This window comes from Procambarus clarkii, chromosome 17, assembly GCF_040958095.1.
Source record: "Procambarus clarkii isolate CNS0578487 chromosome 17, FALCON_Pclarkii_2.0, whole genome shotgun sequence".
In the NCBI taxonomy this organism is placed as follows: domain Eukaryota; kingdom Metazoa; phylum Arthropoda; class Malacostraca; order Decapoda; family Cambaridae; genus Procambarus; species Procambarus clarkii.
The window spans coordinates 49,533,937-49,557,936 of record NC_091166.1 but is presented as its reverse complement, the minus strand read 5'-3'; the positions used below and the strand labels follow the sequence as shown (position 1 = coordinate 49,557,936).

General features: G+C 39.6%; 2 protein-coding genes across 4 annotated transcripts; one reads left to right on the top strand and one right to left on the bottom strand.

Annotated features, from left to right (window-relative positions):
- Positions 1 to 397: 397 nt before the first annotated feature.
- On the bottom strand, positions 398 to 2,269 carry LOC138365706 (mucin-22-like). The gene is made up of 2 exons (XM_069326200.1): positions 2,101 to 2,269; positions 398 to 1,560 (listed from the first exon to the last, which is right to left on the bottom strand). The coding sequence occupies exons 1-2, from the start codon at positions 2,267 to 2,269 to the stop codon at positions 398 to 400; spliced, it is 1,332 nt and encodes a 443-aa protein (XP_069182301.1).
- A 2,655-nt stretch (positions 2,270 to 4,924) lies between these two features.
- On the top strand, positions 4,925 to 23,149 carry LOC123772438 (protein YIPF1). 3 transcript variants are annotated; one of them, XM_045765582.2, is made up of 8 exons: positions 4,925 to 5,010; positions 6,580 to 6,619; positions 7,768 to 7,880; positions 14,023 to 14,215; positions 16,089 to 16,205; positions 19,068 to 19,222; positions 19,438 to 19,620; positions 21,422 to 23,149. In XM_045765582.2, the coding sequence occupies exons 1-8, from the start codon at positions 4,972 to 4,974 to the stop codon at positions 21,782 to 21,784; spliced, it is 1,203 nt and encodes a 400-aa protein (XP_045621538.1). In that variant the 5' UTR covers positions 4,925 to 4,971; the 3' UTR covers positions 21,785 to 23,149. The 3 variants fall into 3 exon arrangements, with proteins under 3 accessions (XP_045621538.1, XP_045621536.1, XP_045621537.1); XM_045765580.2 differs by lacking the exons at positions 14,023 to 14,215; positions 16,089 to 16,205; positions 19,068 to 19,222; positions 19,438 to 19,620; positions 21,422 to 23,149 and adding an exon at positions 8,545 to 11,199; XM_045765581.2 differs by lacking the exons at positions 14,023 to 14,215; positions 16,089 to 16,205; positions 19,068 to 19,222; positions 19,438 to 19,620; positions 21,422 to 23,149 and adding an exon at positions 8,545 to 11,199 and having other exon boundaries at positions 4,979 to 5,119.
- Positions 23,150 to 24,000: the final 851 nt, after the last annotated feature.

Genomic DNA, 24,000 nt, shown 5'->3' with positions numbered 1-24,000 from the left:
TATAGGACTTTATACACTCGCAAGCGCATTCCTGAAAGCAATGTATAGATCCAGGGGAATCTGAGACGAAGTATATATATCTATCTATGTATATATATATAGATATATATTTATATACATAGGCTCAGTAATTATGAATGAGCCTGAATTTGGGGTAGGTAGGGGAGGTGAGGGTGTATCGTGGCCACATACCAAGACGGACTCCAAATAAAAGTGATGAATTTGGTTGGTGAGTCGGTAGCGTACCGCCAGGTGGGTGAGGCGGCGCCCGCACGCACACTCCTCCTCCTCCTCCTCCTGCCCCAATCAATACCCGGTACTCTCCCCCCCCCCGCACTCCTGTACCCACTGTACCCTTCACATGCACTTCTGTACCCTACACATGTACTTCTGTACCCTACACATGCACTTCTGTACCCACTGTACCCTTCACATGCACTTCTGTACCCACTGTACCCTTCACATGCACTTCTGTACCCACTGTACCCTTCACAGACACTGCCGTACCCACTGTACCCTTCACAGACACTGTCGTACCCACTGTACTCTTCACAGACACTGCCGTACCCACTGTACCCTTCACAGACACTACCGTACCCACTGTACCCTTCACAGACACTACCGTACCCACTGTACCCTTCACAGACACTGTCATACCCACTGTACCCTTCACAGACACTGCCGTACCCACTGTACCCTTCACAGACACTACCATACCCACTGTACCCTTCACAGACACTACTGTACCCTTCACAGACACTGCCGTACCCACTGTACCCTTCACAGACACTACCGTACCCACTGTACCCTTCACAGACACTGCCGTACCCACTGTACCCTTCACAGACACTACCGTACCCACTGTACCCTTCACAGACACTGTCATACCCACTGTACCCTTCACAGACACTGCCGTACCCACTGTACCCTTCACAGACACTACCATACCCACTGTACCCTTCACAGACACTACTGTACCCTTCACAGACACTGCCGTACCCACTGTACCCTTCACAGACACTACTGTACCCTTCACAGACACTGCCGTACCCACTGTACCCTTCACAGACACTACCGTACCCACTGTACCCTTCACAGACACTACTGTACCCTTCACAGACACTGCCGTACCCACTGTACCCTTCACAGACACTACCGTACCCACTGTACCCTTCACAGACACTACCGTACCCACTGTACCCTTCACAGACACTACCGTACCCTTCACAGACACTACCGTACCCACTGTACCCTTCACAGACACTACCGTACCCACTGTACCCTTCACAGACACTACCGTACCCACTGTACCCTTCACAGACACTACCGTACCCACTGTACCCATCACAGACACTACCGTACCCACTGTTCCCTTCACAGACACTACCGTACCCTTCACAGACACTACCGTACCCTTCACAGACACTACCGTACCCTTCACAGACACTACCGTACCCTTCACAGACACTACCGTACCCTTCACAGACACTACCGTACCCTTCACAGACACTACCGTACCCTTCACAGACACTACCGTACCCTTCACAGACACTGCCATACCTAATGCACAATACTCAGCACCTTATCCACTCAACAGGGTAATATGGGACTACGACACCCCCCCTTCCTGGCTTTGCAATGTTGCAAGCCTGCTGCTTTCAGCATTGCAAGGTTGCATGCAATTACAAACATATAAAACTGGAATTTGCAACATGATTTAATAGGGTAAGAAGGAGTAATTGGTGAACAAAGTTAAAAGGGAATTTTCGAGGGGGGGATTACGAAGTGTTTCGTTCAGTATAAAGTTAAGTTCCAATGCGTTTTGTACAGTGGTAATTATGTTTAGACATGCCATTATGGTTTTGCACTCCATAGGCTTATATTGCAAGGTCATTGCAAGTATGATCGGTGAAGCACGTTTCGTTCTTGCAATTGATGATATATGTTAGCAAAGTATTCTTCCTGCGAAGACCAATTAACGTACAGGCTCATTAGCCTTGGTCTCATGTAGTCAAGACTGTCAAGACTGTCAACCCCCTCCTCTTCCCTCTCTGTTACTGCCATCCATAGCTCCACCAGCCTTCCCCTCCTTCCACTTACGGGTTCCACAGTCTTCCTCCACCTGCTGCATCCACCGGCTTCCACCTGCTGCATCCACCGGCTTCCACCTGCTGCATCCACCGGCTTCCACCTGCTGCATCCACCGGCTTCCACCTGCTGCATCCACCGGCTTCCACCTGCTGCATCCACCGGCTTCCACCTGCTGCATCCACCGGCTTCCACCTGCTCACTCTCCAAGCTTCTCACCCTCATCCTCCAACTCCAGAACCTCGCCCTCCGAGCTGCTCTATCTCCTCCTCCACGACCACAACCCCCACATCAGATCAACCTGATTTCACTCCACCCAGCCTATCCCGCTTCCACCGCCGGTCGCTCCATTTTTATTTTTTTTTTTTTGAGTAAAGAGGATGGAGAGGATCTTTTTTCGACATTGTGTAGGCTACATGCTGGTAGATCAGGACTATAGCTGTATGGGCCCCTCTGCGGTTTCTAAACCCATGTTGCCTGGTGTTATACTTCCCTTCCTCTTTCATGTGCTTCATAAGTCTCTGATTGATTATTTTCTCGAATATTTTACCTGGTACTTCGAGGAGGGAAATTGACCTGTAATTTTCAGTTTGGGTTGGGGGTTTACCTGGCTTGGGGATTAATCTTATTGTGGCATTCTTGAAGTATGTGGGGAATAGTCCAGACGCAAGAACTGCATTTACTATACAAGTGTATTGATGGAGTGCTGTCAATGGTAGGTTGGATAATACCATCTCATTTATCTTGCTGTTGCCCGGCGCCTTGTACTTGAAACCCATAATTGTTTTATGGACCACCCCTGCCAATCACCCCTGATCTAGCCCTGACCAATCTGCAATCACCCCGCCACCACCACCACCACACCCCTGCCACCACCACCACCACAACCCTGCCACCACCACCACCACCACCACCGCACCCCCGACGCCACTACCACCACACCCCTGCCACCACCACCACCACAACCCTGCCACCACCACCACCACACCCCCGCCTCCACCACCACCACACCCCTGCCACCACCGCCACCACCACCACACCCACGCCACCACCACACCCCTGCCACCACCACCACCACCACCACACCCCTGCCACCACCACCGCCACACCCCTGCCACCACCACCACCACACCCCTGCCACCACCACCACACCCCCGCCACCACCACCACACCCTGTCATCCCCTTCTTGACTAGACATCAATCAGCGTTCCTTCCTCAAAGAGTAATCTACTACGCTTTTCATTCGTACAGAAGCATAAATGTTAACTTTAATGAGCAGTTTATGAGGAGTCCAAATATCTGTGTGTTCCTTCCGCAGGTCATATCCCTTTACCCCACGTGTTATGGCCTGGATCAATGGCCGTGACGGACCCCGAGGAATGACATTATAACGCGCTTTCATTGCCTTCCTCTTTGTATCCTCTCTCTTTCACTGACTCGGTCGCTAATACATTTCTTCTTTCTATAATTCTCTTTATGTTTTCTGTCTCTCTTAGTTACGATCTCTGTATTTATGCATCTCTTTATTTTAATTTAATTTTGCCTACTTTATTAATAAAAGTAACGATAAGAGAGAGAAGTGGAAGGTCAACAGAGAGAGTGGATCTATGCCAAAAAATAAAAGCCAAAAATAAACTACATCTATAAAGTTAGGTTAAGAATAATACAATAAGAACACATACATACACCCAACACAAGCACATATAGAGATCAGATAAAGGTTAGGTTAAAGGATAAGAGAAGCCACACATTATACACATCAGAAAACGTTATGTAAAGGGAAAGGAAAATAAGCACGGAATGGAACTATCACTTCAAGACGATCTAAATAGTTTTGAAATGGTCAAAAGATTGGCAGATGCAGTTTAATGCTGACAAATGTAAGGTTTTGAGGTTCAAGTTTAAGTACGTTTATTGAGACAAGAAAAAAAATACATCTCAAAGGGATAGAGTAGCTTAGGCTATTTCTATCCCCCCTCCCCGGCTTTCAGGTTAGGTAATGATGATAGAATTATAAGATACGAGCTCGATGGTGTTGAGATTGCGAAGTCGGATTGCGAAAGAGATGATTAGTAAGCATTTAAAACCAAAAAAAAAAAAAATCAATGCCTAAATGTTCGTAATAAGGCAAATAGGACATTGGGATTTATTAATCGTATAATATCCCCATCTCACTGGATGGTTAGTCATGCATGGAATCGGGATAGATCATGAATGCCAGACTGATCTATTAGCCTTCCTTAGCAAAATCTGGGTACAGCACAAGAATATCTTCCAATATTCGTGAGTGTATGAAGTAGTTACAGCTGAGCTCAAAGTATCTCATACCATTTGGTCTAAAATCATTGACATAACAGAGCAGTCGCAGATATAGTGTTGAAGAGTGTATCCGTAGCTCTTGTTCACACAGTTTACAATTGGAATGTTCATCATTGGAGGGATTCATTACGGGCAGCTACCTGTCATAGATATCCATATCCCAGCCTAATTCTGGCAATTACAATGTCACACTGTCTAGTGGATGTTGTGTGCTATCCATACATATAGTTCTCATTTCTAAACAGTTTTTAGTTTAGTTCATTTCTAAACATATAGCATTTTTATTACATAGAGATTGACGAATTGAATGTGTAACTTAAATTTAACTAAAAATCTTGTTAGATTTAACAAGATTTAGGCTTACCCTAAACCCTATGCGTGTTAATATGTGTATGAGAATGTATCATTTAATCACCAAAATCTGTACTTTACACAGTCCACTGTACCTTCTTGTACATATATAAATAAATAACAAATATATGAGGTAGGTGTGGAATAGTAAGCCCATAAGGGTGAGTGGTGTAGGTGTCGTTTGTTGACCTGGACGTCATCAGTGAGCCACCATGGCGGCCTCAAGGGATTACGCTGTGCTCGACCTCCAGGTGGGCCTCGCTCTCCTCATCTTATAAATGTACCTCATTGCGTTTAGCAGCTCCTCGGGAGTCAAGGAGTCATCCATAACTTTTATCAAGAATATAAGAGATTGGAAGGGTAATAGTCATCACTGATTGGAACTTGTCAACGTCATCAATTTGCTTAAGATATATTTCTTGTTTCGTGTTTAATTTAGGTTTCGGTATACAAATCTATTACATATATTTCTATATTTAGGTCGTGACAATTCCTCCAGTGGTGTAAGCTACAAGAACCATTCCTCTTCTATACGAGTAGAAAGGTGGTGGTTTCATAAATGAAGTCGAATTCGTTGTTGATAATCAAGGTTTAAATATGTTTTATATCAGCCTAAAATTATTATGATTGCTATGTATGCAAAGAAACACAATGACGAGAGCACGCATTAATTGTAGATAACATTTTGCATGGAGAGGTCTGCGTTCTTGGCTCGGTACCTGAAGTATCTGGGTTCACCCCAGAACAGGACATAAAGGTTGGGCACATTTTTTTCACCTGATGGCTTAGTTCACATGACAGTGAAATAGGTACCTAGGAGTTGAGCAGTTGTGACCTGCAGCCCGAGTCAGTAGACCTAGGAGGATCTTGTAAGTCTCTTTTTCAAGTCGGCTATCCTGTCCCGTAACAATGAGAATTATGTCCTTTGTAGGATCTTTAAGGAAAAAAAACAGGGAAGGGATTGAGGTCAGCGAGATAAATAGGGGAGATACAAGGAATTGTGTGAAACAATTATTGTATTGCATCATCCTTAGCGCTGTCCACATCTGAGTGGACAGCGCTAGGGATTCGTAGTCCTAAGGTTCTGTGTTCGATCCCTGGCAGAGGTAGAAACAAATGGGCAGAGAACAAATCCACAAGGGCTGTGACGAGGATTCGAACCTACGTCCGACAGCATCCCAGACGCTGCCATAATCGACTGAGCTACATGGTATAAGAATTGCAACCAGAAATTCTACTGAATTTACTTGGATCCTGCAGCCTCTCTGAGACACAAACCAGGATTTTACACAACTCCCCCCTGCACTCGAGCTATGTCAATAGACCGTTCTACCTCTTCGCCTTTACTTCATTACACACTGAAATCACAATAGCGTGATGTATCAAATTAACAAATCCACAAGGGCCGTGACGAGGATTCGAACCTACGTCTGAGAGCATCCCAGACGCTGCCTTAATTGTGATAATAATTAAGGCAGCGTCTTTATTATTAAGACGCAGTATTATGGTCAAATATATTAACTTTACATGCAGTATGTACAGTGTTTTGGAATATTAGCATAGATGCCAGCAGATTTCTCTGATGAAAAGATAAAGCAAGAAGAAATATTGTATAGGCTGAAGTCATAGATGGCTTTTGGAATATTAGAAGGCGAACTAATAACGAGTTACTTTGGGGCAATGGAGTGACTTGAACCTGCGCTTTGGTGAATCCCAGACGCTTGTTCTAATGAAAGGATTTTCATTGATATATCACACCATCATGATTTCTTTGCTATTTGTGATCATACTGTATTAATAAATGTTCTTTATTTTTACAGAATAACTCAGATGACTTAGGGATGGATCTGCAATTTCAAGGTAAATATAGAGATTTGCAAATTTTATATTTGGTACAGGCTTCAAGCCAGTGCATCCTTGACACAGGAAAAATATCATATTGTAATTGCATTACCTATAGATGCCTTCCAAACCATTGCAAGGCATCTATAGGTAATCTGAGAAGAGATGTCTTGAGTTTTTTTTTTTTTTTGAGTAAGCTTTTAAATTTTAACATTGATTTAATTGTGCTAAAGAATTAGGTCTGCAAACTTTGCCAAAAACCACCAGTACAGTATGTTCCCTGCAACTTGTTATATGTATATTTTTCAATTCAACATACTACCAAAGATATAAAAATTCTAGACAGTTTCTTTAAGGTGATCACTTTGTAAGAAAATATTTACATGATTTTGGTTGTCACTAATACAAAGGATTATCATTAGTGATATTTTTGGAGACTTGAATTCCTACTCGATGATGGTTTGATAAAATACTGTACTTTCTCGTGTTTGAAGTTTACTGGTACTAAGATCTAACACATTTGTGTGGTTGAGGTAGCTTGTTGCATTTTGCATTTGCCAGACATATTCATATTGTACAAAAAAAAAAAAAAAAAAAAAAAAAAGGCTTTTGACATCCTACAATATCGTCAGACTTTCTGCTTGGAAGTATACAGTGTAACCTTGAGTGATGAGCAGTTCCAGTTATAAGCATTTCGAGTAACGAGCAAGCCACTCCCAGAAAATATGTCTCGACTGACGAGCTTTCGCTCGATTAACAAGCGTTCTTGCTGGTTCTTGGACACCTCTGACGACAGTTTTGTTGTTATTTCGCAAGACGAGTTTTCCACACACACACACACACACACGCACGCACATGCACATACATTCATTTTAAGTTTAAATATATTTAAATATTTAATATTTTATAATATTAATATACTGTATTATAAAATATTTTATTTTAAATAAATATTAAATATTTAAAAATAGTCTATTTTTTTATTTATAAAAAATTATATTTATTTATTTATAAAAAATTATAAATAAATAAATATTTTAATTATTAAGGCTAATATTTTAAGTTTAAATATACAGTAATATTGAGTTTGTAATGAGCATACTGTTCAGTGTTTTGCTTGATGCATTTGTTGTTGTCAGTTGTTCAGTACATAATAATTCCAACAGATTTTGGTGAAGCCCGTACCCAGCCAGCAGGTGCGGGTGGCAGCCAGCGTGAACAAACCATACACTTCTCTGAGTTTCCTGATTCAGCTGCAGATGAACTAGAGCAGGAAAAGGTTAGTCAGTGGCCCAAACTTGAAAAAAGCACATAAATCAGTTTTGCTTTCATAGAGCTTAGCTTGCTTTTCAGTAATAATTGCAGCCAGTTTGATTCAAACTGAATTCATTGTGCATTGGGAGAGTTCACCCTTGTTTCAACTATTATTGTTGTTAATTTCTTAGTTACAAGCACTGGAAATGAGTGCAGGGGTCTTTAACCAATTAAATGCTTTGAGAGTTGTGCTATTTTTTTTTTTTAATAAGGCTATATTTTAATGTTTTCATCACTTTGTGATTTGAAATGAAACTGGTGGAGTTTGGAAACATTTTGACATTAACTTTACCTGAACATTTATAAAAGCAACAAAAATATGTCCTTAACAATTGCACTACAAACTTTTAGCCAAAAAACAGGTGTGCAGTGCAGAGGTTAAATAAACCCAACCTGACTCAACTTATCCTAACCTAATCTGGCCTTGCCTAACAAAAACAGGAGGTGAAATTTTGTGTGTGCACAAGGTGCATGCCAACATAATTTTAATGCTGGTGTAGATGTTGAATTCTGGCAAATGAAGCCATTTGCCAGTTTTAATGAGGTTCATGCTCATGACTCTTGACTCTTCATAGTTATAAATGCTTGGTTTCAAAAGCACAGTCCATTAGGTAGTTTGTTATTTGCAGATTGGACCCGAGATTAAGAGGCGAAAAATAGATGGACAGTCAGCCCCTTTGTTGCCATTGCACCCTGCAGAGGTTCATATAGCTGCAATCCTTCCGGAAGGTGTTCATGGTGTAATAGATTTTGCTCAAGTAGCCGTTCTTCAAGTGAAGGAAAAGCAGTATATATCACATGCTGTTAAGGACTTGTCTCTGAAATTACCAGTGCCATCTTTAAGCCACTTAAAGAGAGTCCGAAGATTGCTGACAGTGAGAAATGAGACGGAAAATAACAAGTTAGAAGCTCTAAAAGTAAAGAATGAGGGTATGTTTGTATACCTGGACTTTGCAGAAGAGTTTAGTATTCTTCCCTTTAAAGAATTTGGTGATGATAATGTTATGTCTGTGAGTTTAAAGGATAGAAATAAGGTCATAACAAAACTGGAGGAAAAGAAAATTGATACTTCCTTATACACAGATGAAGTGTTTGTTTCTAGAGTGGCCAGATACGCCCCAAAAGTGCGTGATATGTACGACAAAGTAGCACAGTTCTGGCCTTGCTCATTTCATGAAGATTCATATCTAACTCGCCTCTCATCTGCCAATATCTTCAGTCCTGAAGAAGTGAATGTAATTGTCAAGCACATGAATAAAGCAATTGAATTAGGCTCAAAGGGTAATAAAAAAGGAAATTCTGCTGTTGGTGTTGTAATGGTAGATAGCCAGAGTGGAGAAATTGTAAGTTCTGCTAAGGATTCTAGACACACACACCCTTTGCAACATGCTGCCATGGTGGCCATTGATAACATAGCTTGTACACAAGGTGGAGGAGCCTGGGTACAGAATAGTGGAGAGCCTCCTTATGGAGATTGTGAAAAACATGATTCACTTAAAAATATCATGAACCAAGAATATGTTCAAATTATTGACAAGGGTAAAATTAATAATGAAGATTTTAGTAACAGTACCAGTAGTTTTAGAAACACGAGGCCTCTGAACACCAAGAGTACTATTACGGATTCCAGCACAACATACATATGTACCGGTATTGATGTCTACATAACACATGAACCATGCATGATGTGTGCAATGGCTTTGTTGCATTCTCGTGTACATCGTATTTTTTATTGCTGTCCTGAGCCTCATTTAGGTGCTTTAGGGTCGATAACCAAACTCCACACCTTGCCTGGTATTAACCACAGATATGAAGTGTTTACTGTAACTCAAACTTAGCTGTTTAGTTAGATTTAGGTTATTAACTTAGATGAATGTGTCTTAGTACATTATACAGTACAGTATACAGTAGTAGTAGCAGTACATTATACTGTTTAGCAAAAGATTTGGATGCAATACAGGTATAAGAAATAGTACAATATTTTTTAGGTTTTATTAAATCTGAAAATCTCACATATAGAAAAAAATAATTATTCATCAAATAGAATCTTGTCTGACTGAAGTGTGTAAACATCTGCTAAACCCTTACTCATTTTGCTTTGAAAGTTTATTATATTCACCAGATTCAAAGCAGTGGGTTGATTGTTTCGATGCACATTACTGTTTTGAGCTTTGTTCTGAAGAGTTTAAGCTAGTGTCTCAAGCAGAGAGTCGGGTACAAACAGCTGCTGACTATGGGCATTTAGTTACTGACAAGTAGTAATTTTGAGTGGTTGCATTTTCATCCCATGCATCATTCATCTCCACTTGTTTGAGTGATATGTACTTCACATTTCTCACGTCTGATGATGTCTGAGCTTTTCTAAAAGTTTCTCTCACTTGAAATGTTTAAATTGCTTTTCTCAAAATGCTGTACCCACCTGAAATAAAATTGTGCCAAGTGAAAGGCAGATATATTTAGTAGTACATAAAATGAGGTTTTAATAAGGGGGATCAAATTGGCATGATATATCAAATGAGCCCGAAACGGAGCCCTAGTGCAGGGGGGAATTGTGTAAAACCCTGGTTTGTGTCTCGGAGAGACTGTGGGATCCGTGTGAAAGCAGTAGCAATCTTTGTTGCAGTTCTTTTACCATGTCGTGACTCGATCAATTAAGGCGTATCTCAGATCATCCTGGACGTAAATTCAAACCCTCATCACGGCCCTTGTGGATTTATTTATTTGTTCATTTAATAAGGAAATTTTTAAAGTTAACAGAGAAACGATTTGAATGAGAGGATGCATTACATTAGGAGGCAATATATATTCGCAAAAAAAAAAGAAATAATGAGGATACAACTGTTGTTCCAAAAGATATATACTACAATAAAGATCAACATAAGTAGTAGACAACTGATTATCAGGAAATTGTGGGCTTGACAATGTTGATGGTGACTAAACTTTTTTTTAGATTGGTGTTATATGGTATATAATTATTAAAACATTTAGATTAGATTCAGTATGTAATAATGTATTAAGTACTGAAGAGAATGGAAGAATCATAAAATATGTTACTGTATTGAATATAAAATTTAATGTGTAATGCTGATAGGAGTGGTTTTTTCTTGTGAAAACATCTATATTTTACATGCTCTGTCTATTTACAATTCGAGACCATTGAAAATATTTAAGTGTTAATAAAACTTGCATGTAAGAATTGCATATAGTTACTTAAAATGAGTAATTAATGCACGTGGGAAGTAACTGTTGCTGACAACTATAAAGGATTTATTTTAAAACACAAATTTGTTATTGTTATCCTCTTCTAGTTAAATAGATTACCCATTGGAATGTGTAATTACCTAAGTGCAGTTACAGGACGAGAACTATGTTCACGGTGTCCCATCTTCCCAGTATTCTTTACTATATAACATTTTAAACTACATACTATTTTGTACTGTGATGTGACTCAGTAGTGTGGCTATACTGGGTAGATGGAATGTGGCATGCACTTTGCATTAATAACAAAACTGCTGCATTGGCCTTTGCAGTGTGAAAATTGCACAGGAGTGAATGAATACTAAAGTGAAAAATGATGACTGTTTATTCTAATATCAAAATGAACAAATAACACCAAAAATATACAACACCCTGAGTTGACATACTTGGCTAGCACACACGAGAAATAATAATGAGACAAATATATACATATATACAAACTTACGTTAACGCACAAATAAAGGTGACACTGAAATTATTTACTATTACAACCTGGATATGAAGCACCTGTAGGCAAGTGTTGCATGGAGGCCGTAATGTTGAATTCCCTGAGCACCTGAGATAGACTGCTTTACACAATTCCCCCTAATTGTGTAAAACCCCAGTATTTGCTTTGGAGAAGCTGCGGAAGCCTTGTGAGGGCAGTAGTACTCCAGGTTGCAATTCTTTTAACCATGTTGTGGCGCAGTCGACTAAGGTGCATCCAGGATCATCCCGGACATAGGTTCGAACCCTCATCACGGCCCCTGTAGATTTGTTCAAGTCTTTTTACTCTTCTCTCTAGTTTGTTTTTCAGTTCAGATATTAGCTTAAATACTGAAGTTATGCTGAATGTCCTGGCTTCCAGTCCTTTATTAGTTTCTGGGAATAATTTAAGAAATAGATCTCTGACAATTCACAGGCATTTCCTACATCTTCTAAGCATTTCCATAGTACCTTGAGGCACTCCTCACCTAAGCTCTGGAAGTAACTTTTTGGGACTTCCAGCACTTAAATATTTTGTCAATAACTGGCAAAAGGAAAGCCATCGAGTCACATGCCACAACAGGCTGCCACTATCAACCTCCACAAATTTACAGAATTCCTTTAACTGAGCTGTTCTTTTAGCTGAGATGCTGAAATGGCTATACACTTTGAGTACAATATCTTCAACATCAATTTCCCTGTAGCATATTTAGCATTGTGCAAAATATGAGCCAGATAACTTGCAGCAATTGCCACCGATTACAGCCCTCATTTTACTATCAATAAATTTTTCATCCATGTTAGAAGCTTACCTGTCACCCCTCCAATATGTTCCAGTTTCCAGAACAACCTCTTATGTGGAACTCTGTCATAAGCCTTTTTTAGGTCCAGATGCAGTCAACCCAACCCTCTCTTCCCTGTAAAATCTCTGTGGCTCGATCATAGAAACTGAGTAAATTTGTTACACAGGATCTTCCAGATCGAAAACCATACTGTCTGTCTATATCGAGAGATGTGTGCGATATTATGTCGTTTTTCTCCAGGTTTTCTACCCATTTAGTTTTAATTACTTTTCTCAATATTTTGACTATTACACTTTTTTTTTTTTTTTTTTTTTTTTTTTGAGATATATACAAGAGTTGTTACATTCTTGTACAGCCACTAGTACGCGTAGCGTTTCGGGCAGGTCCCTGGAATACGATCCCCTGCCGCGAAGAATCGTTTTTTCATCCAAGTACACATTTTACTGTTGCGTTAAACAGAGGCTACAGTTAAGGAATTGCGCCCAGTAAATCCTCCCCGGCCAGGATACGAACCCATGACATAGCGCTCGCGGAACGCCAGGCGAGTGTCTTACCACTACACCACGGAGACTTGTCAATGATACAGGTCTAGTGAGTGAGTGTGTGAGAGAGAGAGAGTGTGTGAGAGAGATTGTGTGTGTGTGTATGTGTTTAGCTTATTTAGGAATTTAAACAAGGGGGTATACAATAATGTTGTCTGAAGACAGAATTTGTTGTAGTTCTGATCAATGAGTTTTGCTGAGCAACGATGGGCTTGAGATAGTTTTCAGTGGTTGAACCCCATGCATGGATATCATAAGTTAGATTGGGACAAATTAGTGAGTAATATAGTGTGAGAAGACCAGAGTGCAGGATACTGGATTTTGTTCATGTATATGAATTAATTTGGATATACAGTACAGTATTTTCATTTGCTGTATGTGAGTGGCACAGTAAATTCTCTTGTCATTGTATAAAACTAGGAATCCTCCCTCACTTTTGTTCACGGAGTTTATTTGAAAATCTATTTGATTATATGTTTTGAAATAAAATGTTACAGGCCTTTTGAAGTTTAGTGTGAGCATGTTGAGTGACATCCAAGTATGTCCAGGTATGGACATACTTATCTTGTATGTCATGGATTTTAATTAAAACCATGTTTTTCATAACACCTTCACCACTAGTGGTATTCTTGTGGTATTCCTGTGGTACTCTGATAGTTGGTTTATTTGTTTGGACTTAATTGGTCCCTGGACTTGATTATATTTAGTACAGATTACTATGTCATTTAGGGTATGTGGGATTGGTGACAGAGGAGATAAAAGTAAAATCATCAGTACAGTACATGGTACAGATTTAAAAGGGTTGAGAACCCTTTTCATTGTCATTGATGTATAAGAAGGGGAGTGTTCCTAGTATGCTTCCTTGTGATACTCTTGTGGTATTCCTGTGGTTCTCCTGTAATACTCTTGTGGTATTCCTGTGGTACAGTATTCTTGTAATACTCTTGAGGTATTCCTGTGGTACTTTTGTGGTATGTACTCTTGTCGTACTAATACACTCTGATAATATAGTCATTAATAAAATCTGTGCACTTTGCAGCTGATGGGTGAGAGTGAGAGTGGAGAACCAGCAGGAGTGAAACCTGCTGCCTCTTTCTGGACCTTCGAGTTTTACCAGCAGTTTTTTGATGTTGAAAGTAAACAAGTTGGAGATCGAATCTTGTGGTCTATGGTGCCCAAGCCAGGTGTCAGTTATTTGCAGTCATATATTAGACCAAATCCTGATCTATATGGTAAGTTTAAAACTGGTATACAGTATGTTCATTTGTTTATATGTTAAAAATGCATTTTGTTAGCTACAATACATCATCTGTGGCATACTTTTCTGGGGTAGCTCCTGGGTGGCTACTGAAGCTATCTCACTGAGAAGGCTTCCCACTACTGGGTCACATCAGTCATAGGAGTCCTGTTTGCCCTTCCAAGGAACAGAGATAGATTGGCGCCCTCATAGAGGGGCAGAGAGCTGTGATTTTTATGATCACCCACACCGACAAAGTATCCACAAAGGAAGTGAAGCAATATAGACAACCGCAAGGTTCATAGAACATGAACCAGGGAAACGGCCAAACGACTCTGCAAACGATTCATCCAAAACAAATGGTTTACTCTAAATTAGTTTGAGCCTCTTGGTTCAAATGGCCATCAACCAATCAGCCCCAGATCAGTCCTGTTGCTAGTGTGCTGCTATGCAGCACTTTGCAGGTTATCTCTTCATAACGAGCCCCACTTCTTTCTTAACTAAGTACTAACCATCATTTAGACTTAGTCTGGCGGGGGGCCCATTTGTGTATTCCAAATACCAGTATTTAGTATTTACTTCATGAGCATATGTTTACCTGCCTAATTTCGTGCATGGACTTGGTTTATTATTTGCTTTGACCTGCAAGTGTTTAAGGGGACCTTTTCCTAGGTTCTCATCAAGTATTGCCCCTGCGTTGACAGTTGGTCCTCTGGTGTGTTCAGGAGTTTGCCCTGAGAGGCCTGGCCACTGGGATGGTGAGCCCATCCTGGGTAGTGCACAAGTCATTGATGCCTGTGTGTGAGGCCCTATGGCTTTGGGCATTCTATTTGTTTGTGATTTGGGGTGCACTAAGGAATGCACACCTGTTTATACAGCATTCTGCTGACTCTGTAGCCATGTTACCCTATGCTGCATTTGGTGTCTGTTCTTTCACCAAACATTACTAGTACCTGCATGTCCTGTTTAGCTAGTTGCTTTCAGGGCCTAGTGGAACTGCCACAGCTCGTTATGGATTGACTCGTTGAGCTTGTACTTGCTGTGTGCGAGTCTGAAGGGTGCTCATTGACCTTACTACAAGCCAATGGTCATTGTGTCTTGCCACGCTGCTCGTTTGTGTCAGTGACACCTTCAACCCTGAGATCTGCAACACCTTTGACCCAGAGACCTGCGATGTATGTGCTCTCATTGGATCTCCATATTACTTGAGCCTGCTAGATGACAGGAGACTTACCAGGCAGCTGCTGTTTTGTTGGCTTGCTTTTCCCACTTTCTTGGTTCACTACATGGTGCTTAGATGGATGCCTCAGAGTTGACACCCTGTGGTGTTTAGGGACTTGAATTTGGAGGCATTGGTGTATTCCACCTGGGCTAAGTCTACCCCTCTGTATAAGGTGGACAGCCCAGCTAGGCTATGCCTTTATGAGGGGGGACCAGGTTCTAAACCCTGGTAGGCCAAACAGGACTCCTATGACTGACGTGACCCAGTAGTGGGAAGCCCTCTTGGCTAGATAGCTACAAGGGTTCTACCAGAAAGAGGCATTTCATTCAATGCTGGTTTTCTTATCAATTACTTTTTTATTATTGTCAACATGCACAGTATTTCTAGATGTAGCTATTCAAAGTTATCTGTCTAAGTTATCCGGTTCATTGGTCCAAAGTATGTTATGAGTAAAGGTAGTTTTATATTTTAGGACGTAGACAAATTATTTTGTTTACCACCCAGTGGGCTGTATAACTTTTTTTTTCAAGGGCCATTAAGCTTGTTTGTTGTATGTTTTCCAGAGGAGGAGATATGTCAACTTATAACTATCTAATCTATTGATACAGAATTTTGCAGATTCCTTTTGATTCATTTTCTGTTTCAGGGCCATTTTGGATCTGCACAACCCTAGCATTTACTACAGCCATTACTGGTAACCTTGCAAATTACTTGGCCACAACGCCTGAGGACACTTATGTTTGGAGATATGAGTTTCGTAAAGGTAAGACATTTTGTCTTTGTATATCTTTAATGCCTCATTTTCTTTTGGATCATGAAATTGTTGTCTTGCAACATTAATGAATTGTCACCCATGGTCTCAGCAAGATGTGGTCTGTTCCTGAGCCAAATTGCAAGTTAAATTTACAGTTGCCAGAGGAACCAATTACCCTTCTTTAAGAGATGGCTGCTGTAGACTCTAGTGTTACAAATACTTTACCTTTAGTCATTTATTTAGTCATCTTCTTGTGATTGAAGATGCACAAGAAAAGTTAGTGTAAGAATTCTTGAATGTAGTAGGGATGTCATATTAGTGAAGCAGCTGAGAAACACGACTGGGAAGAACATGTCAACAATGACATACCGTAATGGGTGAATTCATGAAACGTACAGTATTGACAGGCACAAAAATTAAAGGGAAGGGGAAATGAAGGAAAAGAATGAAGTAACATAATTGAATGAGGGCAATGTCATGGTGGATAAAATGAGAGAGACCATCAAGTGGTGCTATTGTGGGAGTAATGTTAGGAAGCCAACTGTACAGTGCAGTGCAGTACATATTTTGACTCGCCAGGCATTCTACCCACCATCTAGAAGCACATGAACATGACTTCTTTCATATTAGCCAAACAATATGATACTTCCCGGGACTATTCATTTTACCCACATATTTAACCCTTTAATTGCACAACACGCCTCCAGGTATTTGTATTTTTCACGTTCCATTCAAAACTCCTGCGGCTACTTGGGGCTCACATTAGCTTCCTCGGGGCTCTTGTATGCAGAATCCATCTTTAAAAAAAATCATGGTCCACATTGCCGGGTGTGAGAGCTTCAGCAGTGAGTGAGCAACCAAGGCTGGCGCTCGCAGCATGAGCGCACAGCACTGCTGTTCAGCGTGTGACCACAGCATCGCCTAATAATGTCAAAATATATATATAACCTGTATTATTTAGCCATGATAGTATTATAGAAGAGCCTGAGTGTGATAATGACTGGATACAATGTTCGAATATCAGTGATTCAATGCTGTTCACGAATGTTCACAGCGCTAGCCACAGCACCACAGCATTATTTCGTCCATCTAGGAATCTTCAAACGACTTCTTAGGTTCCTTATCAAAATAAACTTGTGGTCAATTATTCATTTACAGGAATTAGTGACCAGGATTGTGGTTATAATTAGCGTTGTGCATAGTATTGTGGAAGGAGGAATTTTGGTGAGGGAGGTGACGTTGTAATCGTAGCGTCGTCTGCTGTTTGATTTCTCGTGCAGTGTATGGTGGTCATTGTACTGTTTGGACACAATACCGGCTTACTTGCATAGTTCTGGTAAATAAAACATGTAGATAGGTACAGTATATATAACATGTGTAAATAGTGTAATAGAAACAATAACAGTATGGGGGAGGAGCAATGTTGCCGAGTAAGATGTTGGAGTGAGGGAGGGCTGTCTGGGTGTGGCTGCTCACACTCGCGATGTTCTGAATGTGTTGATGGTAAATGTATAAAGTGTATGACAGTATATAGTGTGTACATATGTTGTAAATACAGTATACATAAATGAACATGAAACATTGGTGTGAATAACTGTATGGTGGGAGGAGCAATGTTGGAGGAGTGAGGGAGGGCTTGCTGGGTGTGACAGCTCACACTCGCGGTGTTCTAAATGTGTTGATGGTGAATGTATATAGTGTGTGACAGTGTATAGTCTGTAAATAGATTGTTTATATACATAAATTAGCATAATACATGGTAAATACAGTATGTGCAACATATGTGTACACAAGTGTCATGCATGTAACACAGTGTCCTCGGACAGTACGGATGTTTTACTGCCATAATATAGTGTATGTGTTCTTTATACATAGAATTAGCACGTAAAAACAAATAAAATGTATTTGGAACTGTGCGCAAAAAATGAACAAAAATATATTCGCGGCAAATCACACGCCCCGTCCCGGGCGCCCTACTGGCCCTGGGAGCGTACGTCATGGGCGAACGGGGAATGATGACGTCACGTGCCAACTTACAGACCCCATAGCAGCCAAAGTAAGTACAGTTTCAAATTTTTTTGACATACCCACACTGAGGGAAGGGTTTTTGACACTAAAAAAAAATTTTTAAAGAAAATTTATTTCCTGCACATTGGGGGGTGTGTCATATTTAGAGGCGGTGCAGTTAATGGGTTAATCTTTGCTTTCTTATTCTATGTGTAAGGAAGATAGCAGTTCACAAATCCTTCTTAAATATTTGAAAAATAGGGATGTGTGAAAATATTTGTTATTCATCTGGTGCAGAAATTCCACCTGCCTGATATGCTATAGTCACTTTCCACTGGACCAGCTCAACCTTGCCTGAAGGAACAAGAAAGTGACGCTGCCTTTGTTTTTTTTTATGTTTGTATGCATGTGCTGATGCTTTTCTTGAATTTAACATCAGGTTCATTCAAGAATAACAGGAATTTTTTTTTGTTCTATACCTTCCCACATGCCAAGATAGGTACAATTTTTGGTGCATATTTAATCGCCACCTAAATGAAGTGTACCAATGTTGGGAATCAATTTGTGTATCGATTAACAAGACAATTGATGAGAAAATTGTATTTATTTAGAATTGCCGACTCCTGTTGACAGGAAGCATCAGCATATGAAAGCCTATTATTGGTTTTGGAGGAGATTAGGTAAGTCACCTAAATATTATATAAATATTGTCAGATTCAGGATGTAGGGTACAGTACTGTACTATATTATAAGGAGCTGATTGCTGGCTGTCCATGTTGCTCTGTGGAAAGTTGATCACTTGCAACAAAATGTTGATAATAGAGTTTGTTTTATTAATTTGTTATTTCTTTTATCTGCCCACAGTTACATTAGCTGCTTCTGCCATATTTGCATATGCTTGGTTGATACCATTGGCTGTTTGGGGGTTGCTGGTATGGCGAGGATCACGGGCAAAGATTTCACTCCTTGAACTGTTGTGCATTTATGGCTACTCTCTTGCCATCTTTGTACCAGTATCAGTAAGTAGCTAAAATACTAAGAGTACTGTACATTTATTGTTACTTATTTAGTCTATGGTAGTATTTTTCTGTTTGATATTCATGTCACTGTTTTCTTTGTATTTGTTAAAAGATATTGCCTATACTTTTAAAATATTGATGTACAGGTATACTGTATATACAAAAATTCTAAAGATAATGTTCGTGATATGTATCTACTTTTAATCAAATTACAGATTTTATGGATGGTGCCACAAGATTGGTTTAAATGGTGCCTTGCCATTGTTGCTCCAATATTAAGCGGTAGTGTTTTAGTACGCACAGTGTGGCCATCTCTGTCCCACGACTCTAAAAAAGTTGCCATTAGTATTGCTGTCTTCATTCTGGTTCTTCATGCAACTCTTGCTCTTGGGTTTATGGTAAGTTCACATTGCCACCCACCACCTGCATACCCTACCCACACAACCAGCACTGCCACTCGCCACCTGCATACCCTACCCACACAACCAGCACTGCCACTCGCCACCTGCATACCCTACCCACACAACCAGCACTGCCACTCGCCACCTGCATACCCTACCCACACAACCAGCACTGCCACTCGCCACCTGCATACCCTACCCACACAACCAGCACTGCCACTCGCCACCTGCATACCCTACCCACACAACCAGCACTGCCAATCGCCACCTGCATACCTCACCCACACAACCAACACTGCCACCCACATTGCTCATCCAAAGAGCCAATAAATATCACCTACATACCCTATCTACACAACCAACCTGAATTTATAAATTTTGTTTTACAAAGTTTTGAAACTACCAGTGGTTTTGGCACCCTGCTTTCTTATGGAAGGTAGTGTGCCAAAACCTCGTAGGAATACTTCCTATACAATTTATCTATTGATTAAAAATGTGTCCACTTGTTCTACTGATCTTATTATTATCTAAGTGTAGTTAGAGGATGAGAGCTATGATTGTGGTGTTCTGTCTTCCCAATACTGTACTGTCGTTTGACACTTTGAAACTACTGACAGTTTTGGCATCTTTGTTTCCTTCGCTTGAATCTATGACCTTTTGCTTTTTTGGCATGTTTAACACTTGTCCTCTACTTTTGTACTATGTACAAAATAGTAATGGGAATCGATAAAATTGATAGGGAAGAATTCCTGGGACCTGGAACTTTAAGAACAAGAAGTTATAGAGTTAAACTAACTAAACAAGCTTGCCGAAGAAATATAAGAAAGTTCACTTTCACAAAAGTGAAAGTTGGAACAAGTTAGGTGAGGTGGAGGCCAAAACCGTAAGTAGTTTCAAAGCATTATATGACAGAGAGTGCTGGGAAGATGGGACACCACGAGTGTATCTCTCACCCTGTAACTACACTTAAATAATTACACTTAAGTAATTACATAATTTGTAGGTTGTGTGTGGTCTATTTTCTCTTATTTTGCATTCCATAACATGGCATTTATTCACATTGAATTCCATTTGCCTAGTATTGCTCTATACACTTATTTTGTCCAGCTCATCTTGAAGGGTATGAAAATTCTGCTCTTATCTTCCCTAATAGCTTAGCATCATCAAACATGTTCATATAATTCAGTATTCCTTCTGGTAAATAGTTTATATAAACAATGAACATTACTGATGCAAGAACTGAACCCAGTAGTACTCCACTAGTAACACTTTTCCACTCTGATACATTGCCTCTGATTACCACCCTCATCTTTCTATCAGAAAATAGTTCATCCATGTCAGTTGTCTTGCTCTCACCCATTCTGTATGTCCCAGTTTTGTAGGTCCAGATAAACAGTCAACACAAACATCTCTTTCCTGTAAAATTGATGTGGCTCTATGAAAAAAATTAAGTTGATTTGTTACACAGGATCTTCCTGTTCGAAAGCCATATTGTCTGTGTTATTGTATCATTTCTCTGCAGATATTCTGCCCATTTAATTTTAACTATTTTTTCTAGTGTTTTGACTACCACACTTATCAGCAGTATGTAGTCTATAAATGAACGGGTCTTCTCTGCTACCATTTTTGTAGACTAGAACTATGTTTGCCTTTTTGCATATACTGTATCTACTAAAATTTCTATATATAAGGATGTCTGAAATTTCATTTGAAATAGAATACTTGTGTGTGTTAATACACACAAGCACATACACTATATCTATAATTATATAAATACTGTACTTGATTTTCCTTTCAGCTGTATTTCTTCACTGCTCCAACAGCAAAAGTGGCTGGAGCACCGATTAATATTAGTAGTGGCAACTCGTCTGTTCTTCAGCCATCACCCAAGCAAAATGAAACGGGACAGCCAGCCAATGTAGACAAGGAAGATAAAAGTACTTTGAACTCTGCAAAAATGGGTACAGGTGCTACTGGCAAGAAGTCAGATGTAGACAAAGAAACTATAAAAAAATCAGTGAGGGATATTGCTGATCCAGATAAAGATAAGGTTAAGGATAATAAAGCCGATAAAGGTGTTGCTGTTGTACAAGAAAATCAGAAAATTTCTAATGTTAATGAAAAGAACACTGCAAACACAACAAAAGCAGTAGCTGGATAAATTTTTTGTATTGTATCTATGACCATGTGTTAGTTGTCCTCGGACACTTGCTTCTGAAGCGTGTTGTTATTTTTCCTAAAAATATTATTTATTGTTCATTTATTCATCCAGATTGTCTTTAATGTGTCATGTTTTTATATACTGTAATTCATTTGTATGCTTTGGATTAAATATGAATTTTAGAAAATTTAAGATTACAATGGTGTGAAGAGTTTTTTCTTGCACAAATTAACTGGTACAATATAATGTATTTTGTACATCAAGATACGAATTAAGTGGTACAGTATATTGTATATACAAAGAATTTTATTACTCAAGAGCCTAAAAGGTGTTTTATTTAATGTGGATCAATATTTAGTGCTTTTTTTTACCTTGTTAAATATTATTTAGTTACAGCTTTAACAATGAAGAATGAAACCAACTTGGCAATTAGTGATATACTGTACTATATTGTAATACTGTGTGGTCAACCGGTTTTCTGGATTTTGAACTATTGTGGTGTTTAGATGTGTGGGTTAGTGTGTGCTGGCACCAGTACTCCCACAGCTACCACCACTGTTGTGGTGGTGTGATGTGTGGGTTAGTGTATATTGGCACCAGTACTCCCACAGCTACCTTCAATGTTGTGGTGGTGTGATGTGTGGGTTAGTGTATATTGGCGCCAGTACTCCCACAGCTACCTTCACTGTTGTGGTGGTGTGATGTGTGGGTTAGTGTGTATTGGCACCAGTACTCCCACAGCTACCTTCACTGTTGTGGTGGTGTGATGTGTGGGTTAGTGTGTATTGGCACCAGTACTCCCACAGCTACCTTCACTGTATGTGGGTTTACCGTCATGTTTATCCAGCAGTTTTTTTTTTTTTTAATGTTTAGCAATAATTTATTATTACAGATTGTATTAAATAGCTTTCCTGATAATAGCTTTCCTTGTGATAATTATTTTGTTTATTCCAGTATCTGTAAATCCAATAAATATTTATTATTATATTTATTATTTAGAATTATTATTATTTCTCTTTTTCCAAAGTGATAGTTGAACATAGTACCAGATATATTAAAATAATTATGGAGAGCACTAGAGATTTTGTTGAAATGCAAACATTACATAATATACTTTCATATAAATACTTACTGAATATTGTGGCCCAATTAAATTGAACATTCCATGTATGATACTGTGTGTATGTACATACATTACAGTGTATTTGTATGTGAGGTGGATTTATAGGGATGTCTAAATTGTTGTGACAAGTATGATCACTACTGTTGCCCACGGGGTCAGGTGGCACCCACCAGGAGGATGACAGTATTAATTAATAAAGGAAAATATATCAAATTACGATCACTATTAAATATTAAAGGTTATTTTTTGTTCTTTCATTTTCCACTATACCTAAATATAGTGAGAGTACCTAAATCGGCTCCTGGAGGTAGATTCATATGAAATCATCTGAAAGAATGAGTGATAGAATTTTACAGGTATGGATAGATAGTTGAGAATGAGTCACTTGTAAATAAATACTTGAGCAGACAATGACGACGATTATCTTGCCATTGTACAGGCAGAGGAGAGGCAAAAAGTGGTATATACAGATATAAAGTTTCAATATACTGTATTCCCAGTGGACATGGATCTGTCAGTATTATATTTTCTAATGCTATTACTGTACAAAATTAACTTGCAATGGGTCCTGTAGCACAGTGTTCAACCTCCTGCTCACAACCAAATGACCCGGGTGTCGAGTCTATGGCCACAACAAACATGGTTGCACACATTTCCTTTCATGTGATGTCACTGTTCACCTCGCAGTAAAATAGGTACAGTACTGTATGCTGAAGTTGAGCGTTGTTTCGTGAGAAAAGGTCAGTCGTTGTCCTATAACAGGCATGCTTCCTTACTGTCTTTCTCAATAGTTTTCCTCCCATTTTGGGGGTCTTGCCCTCGATGCACTTTTGCTAACCTTTCTCTTGCTATTCAGTACAGAGTTGTATCTTCAAAATTTGGTATCCTCTTGATGACTCGATATATTTAGGTCTCAAAATTATGATGTTAACTATTAACAAAGTGCATGATAAGGATGTGGATTTTTCTTTGGGATTACTACTTGCAAGTTTGACATTGACAGTGCTTGTTTAGCATTATATTATTCAGTGTATACAGTACTTCATACATTACAATCTGGAAACCCCTTTTTGTGGAGTATTGGTCTACAACA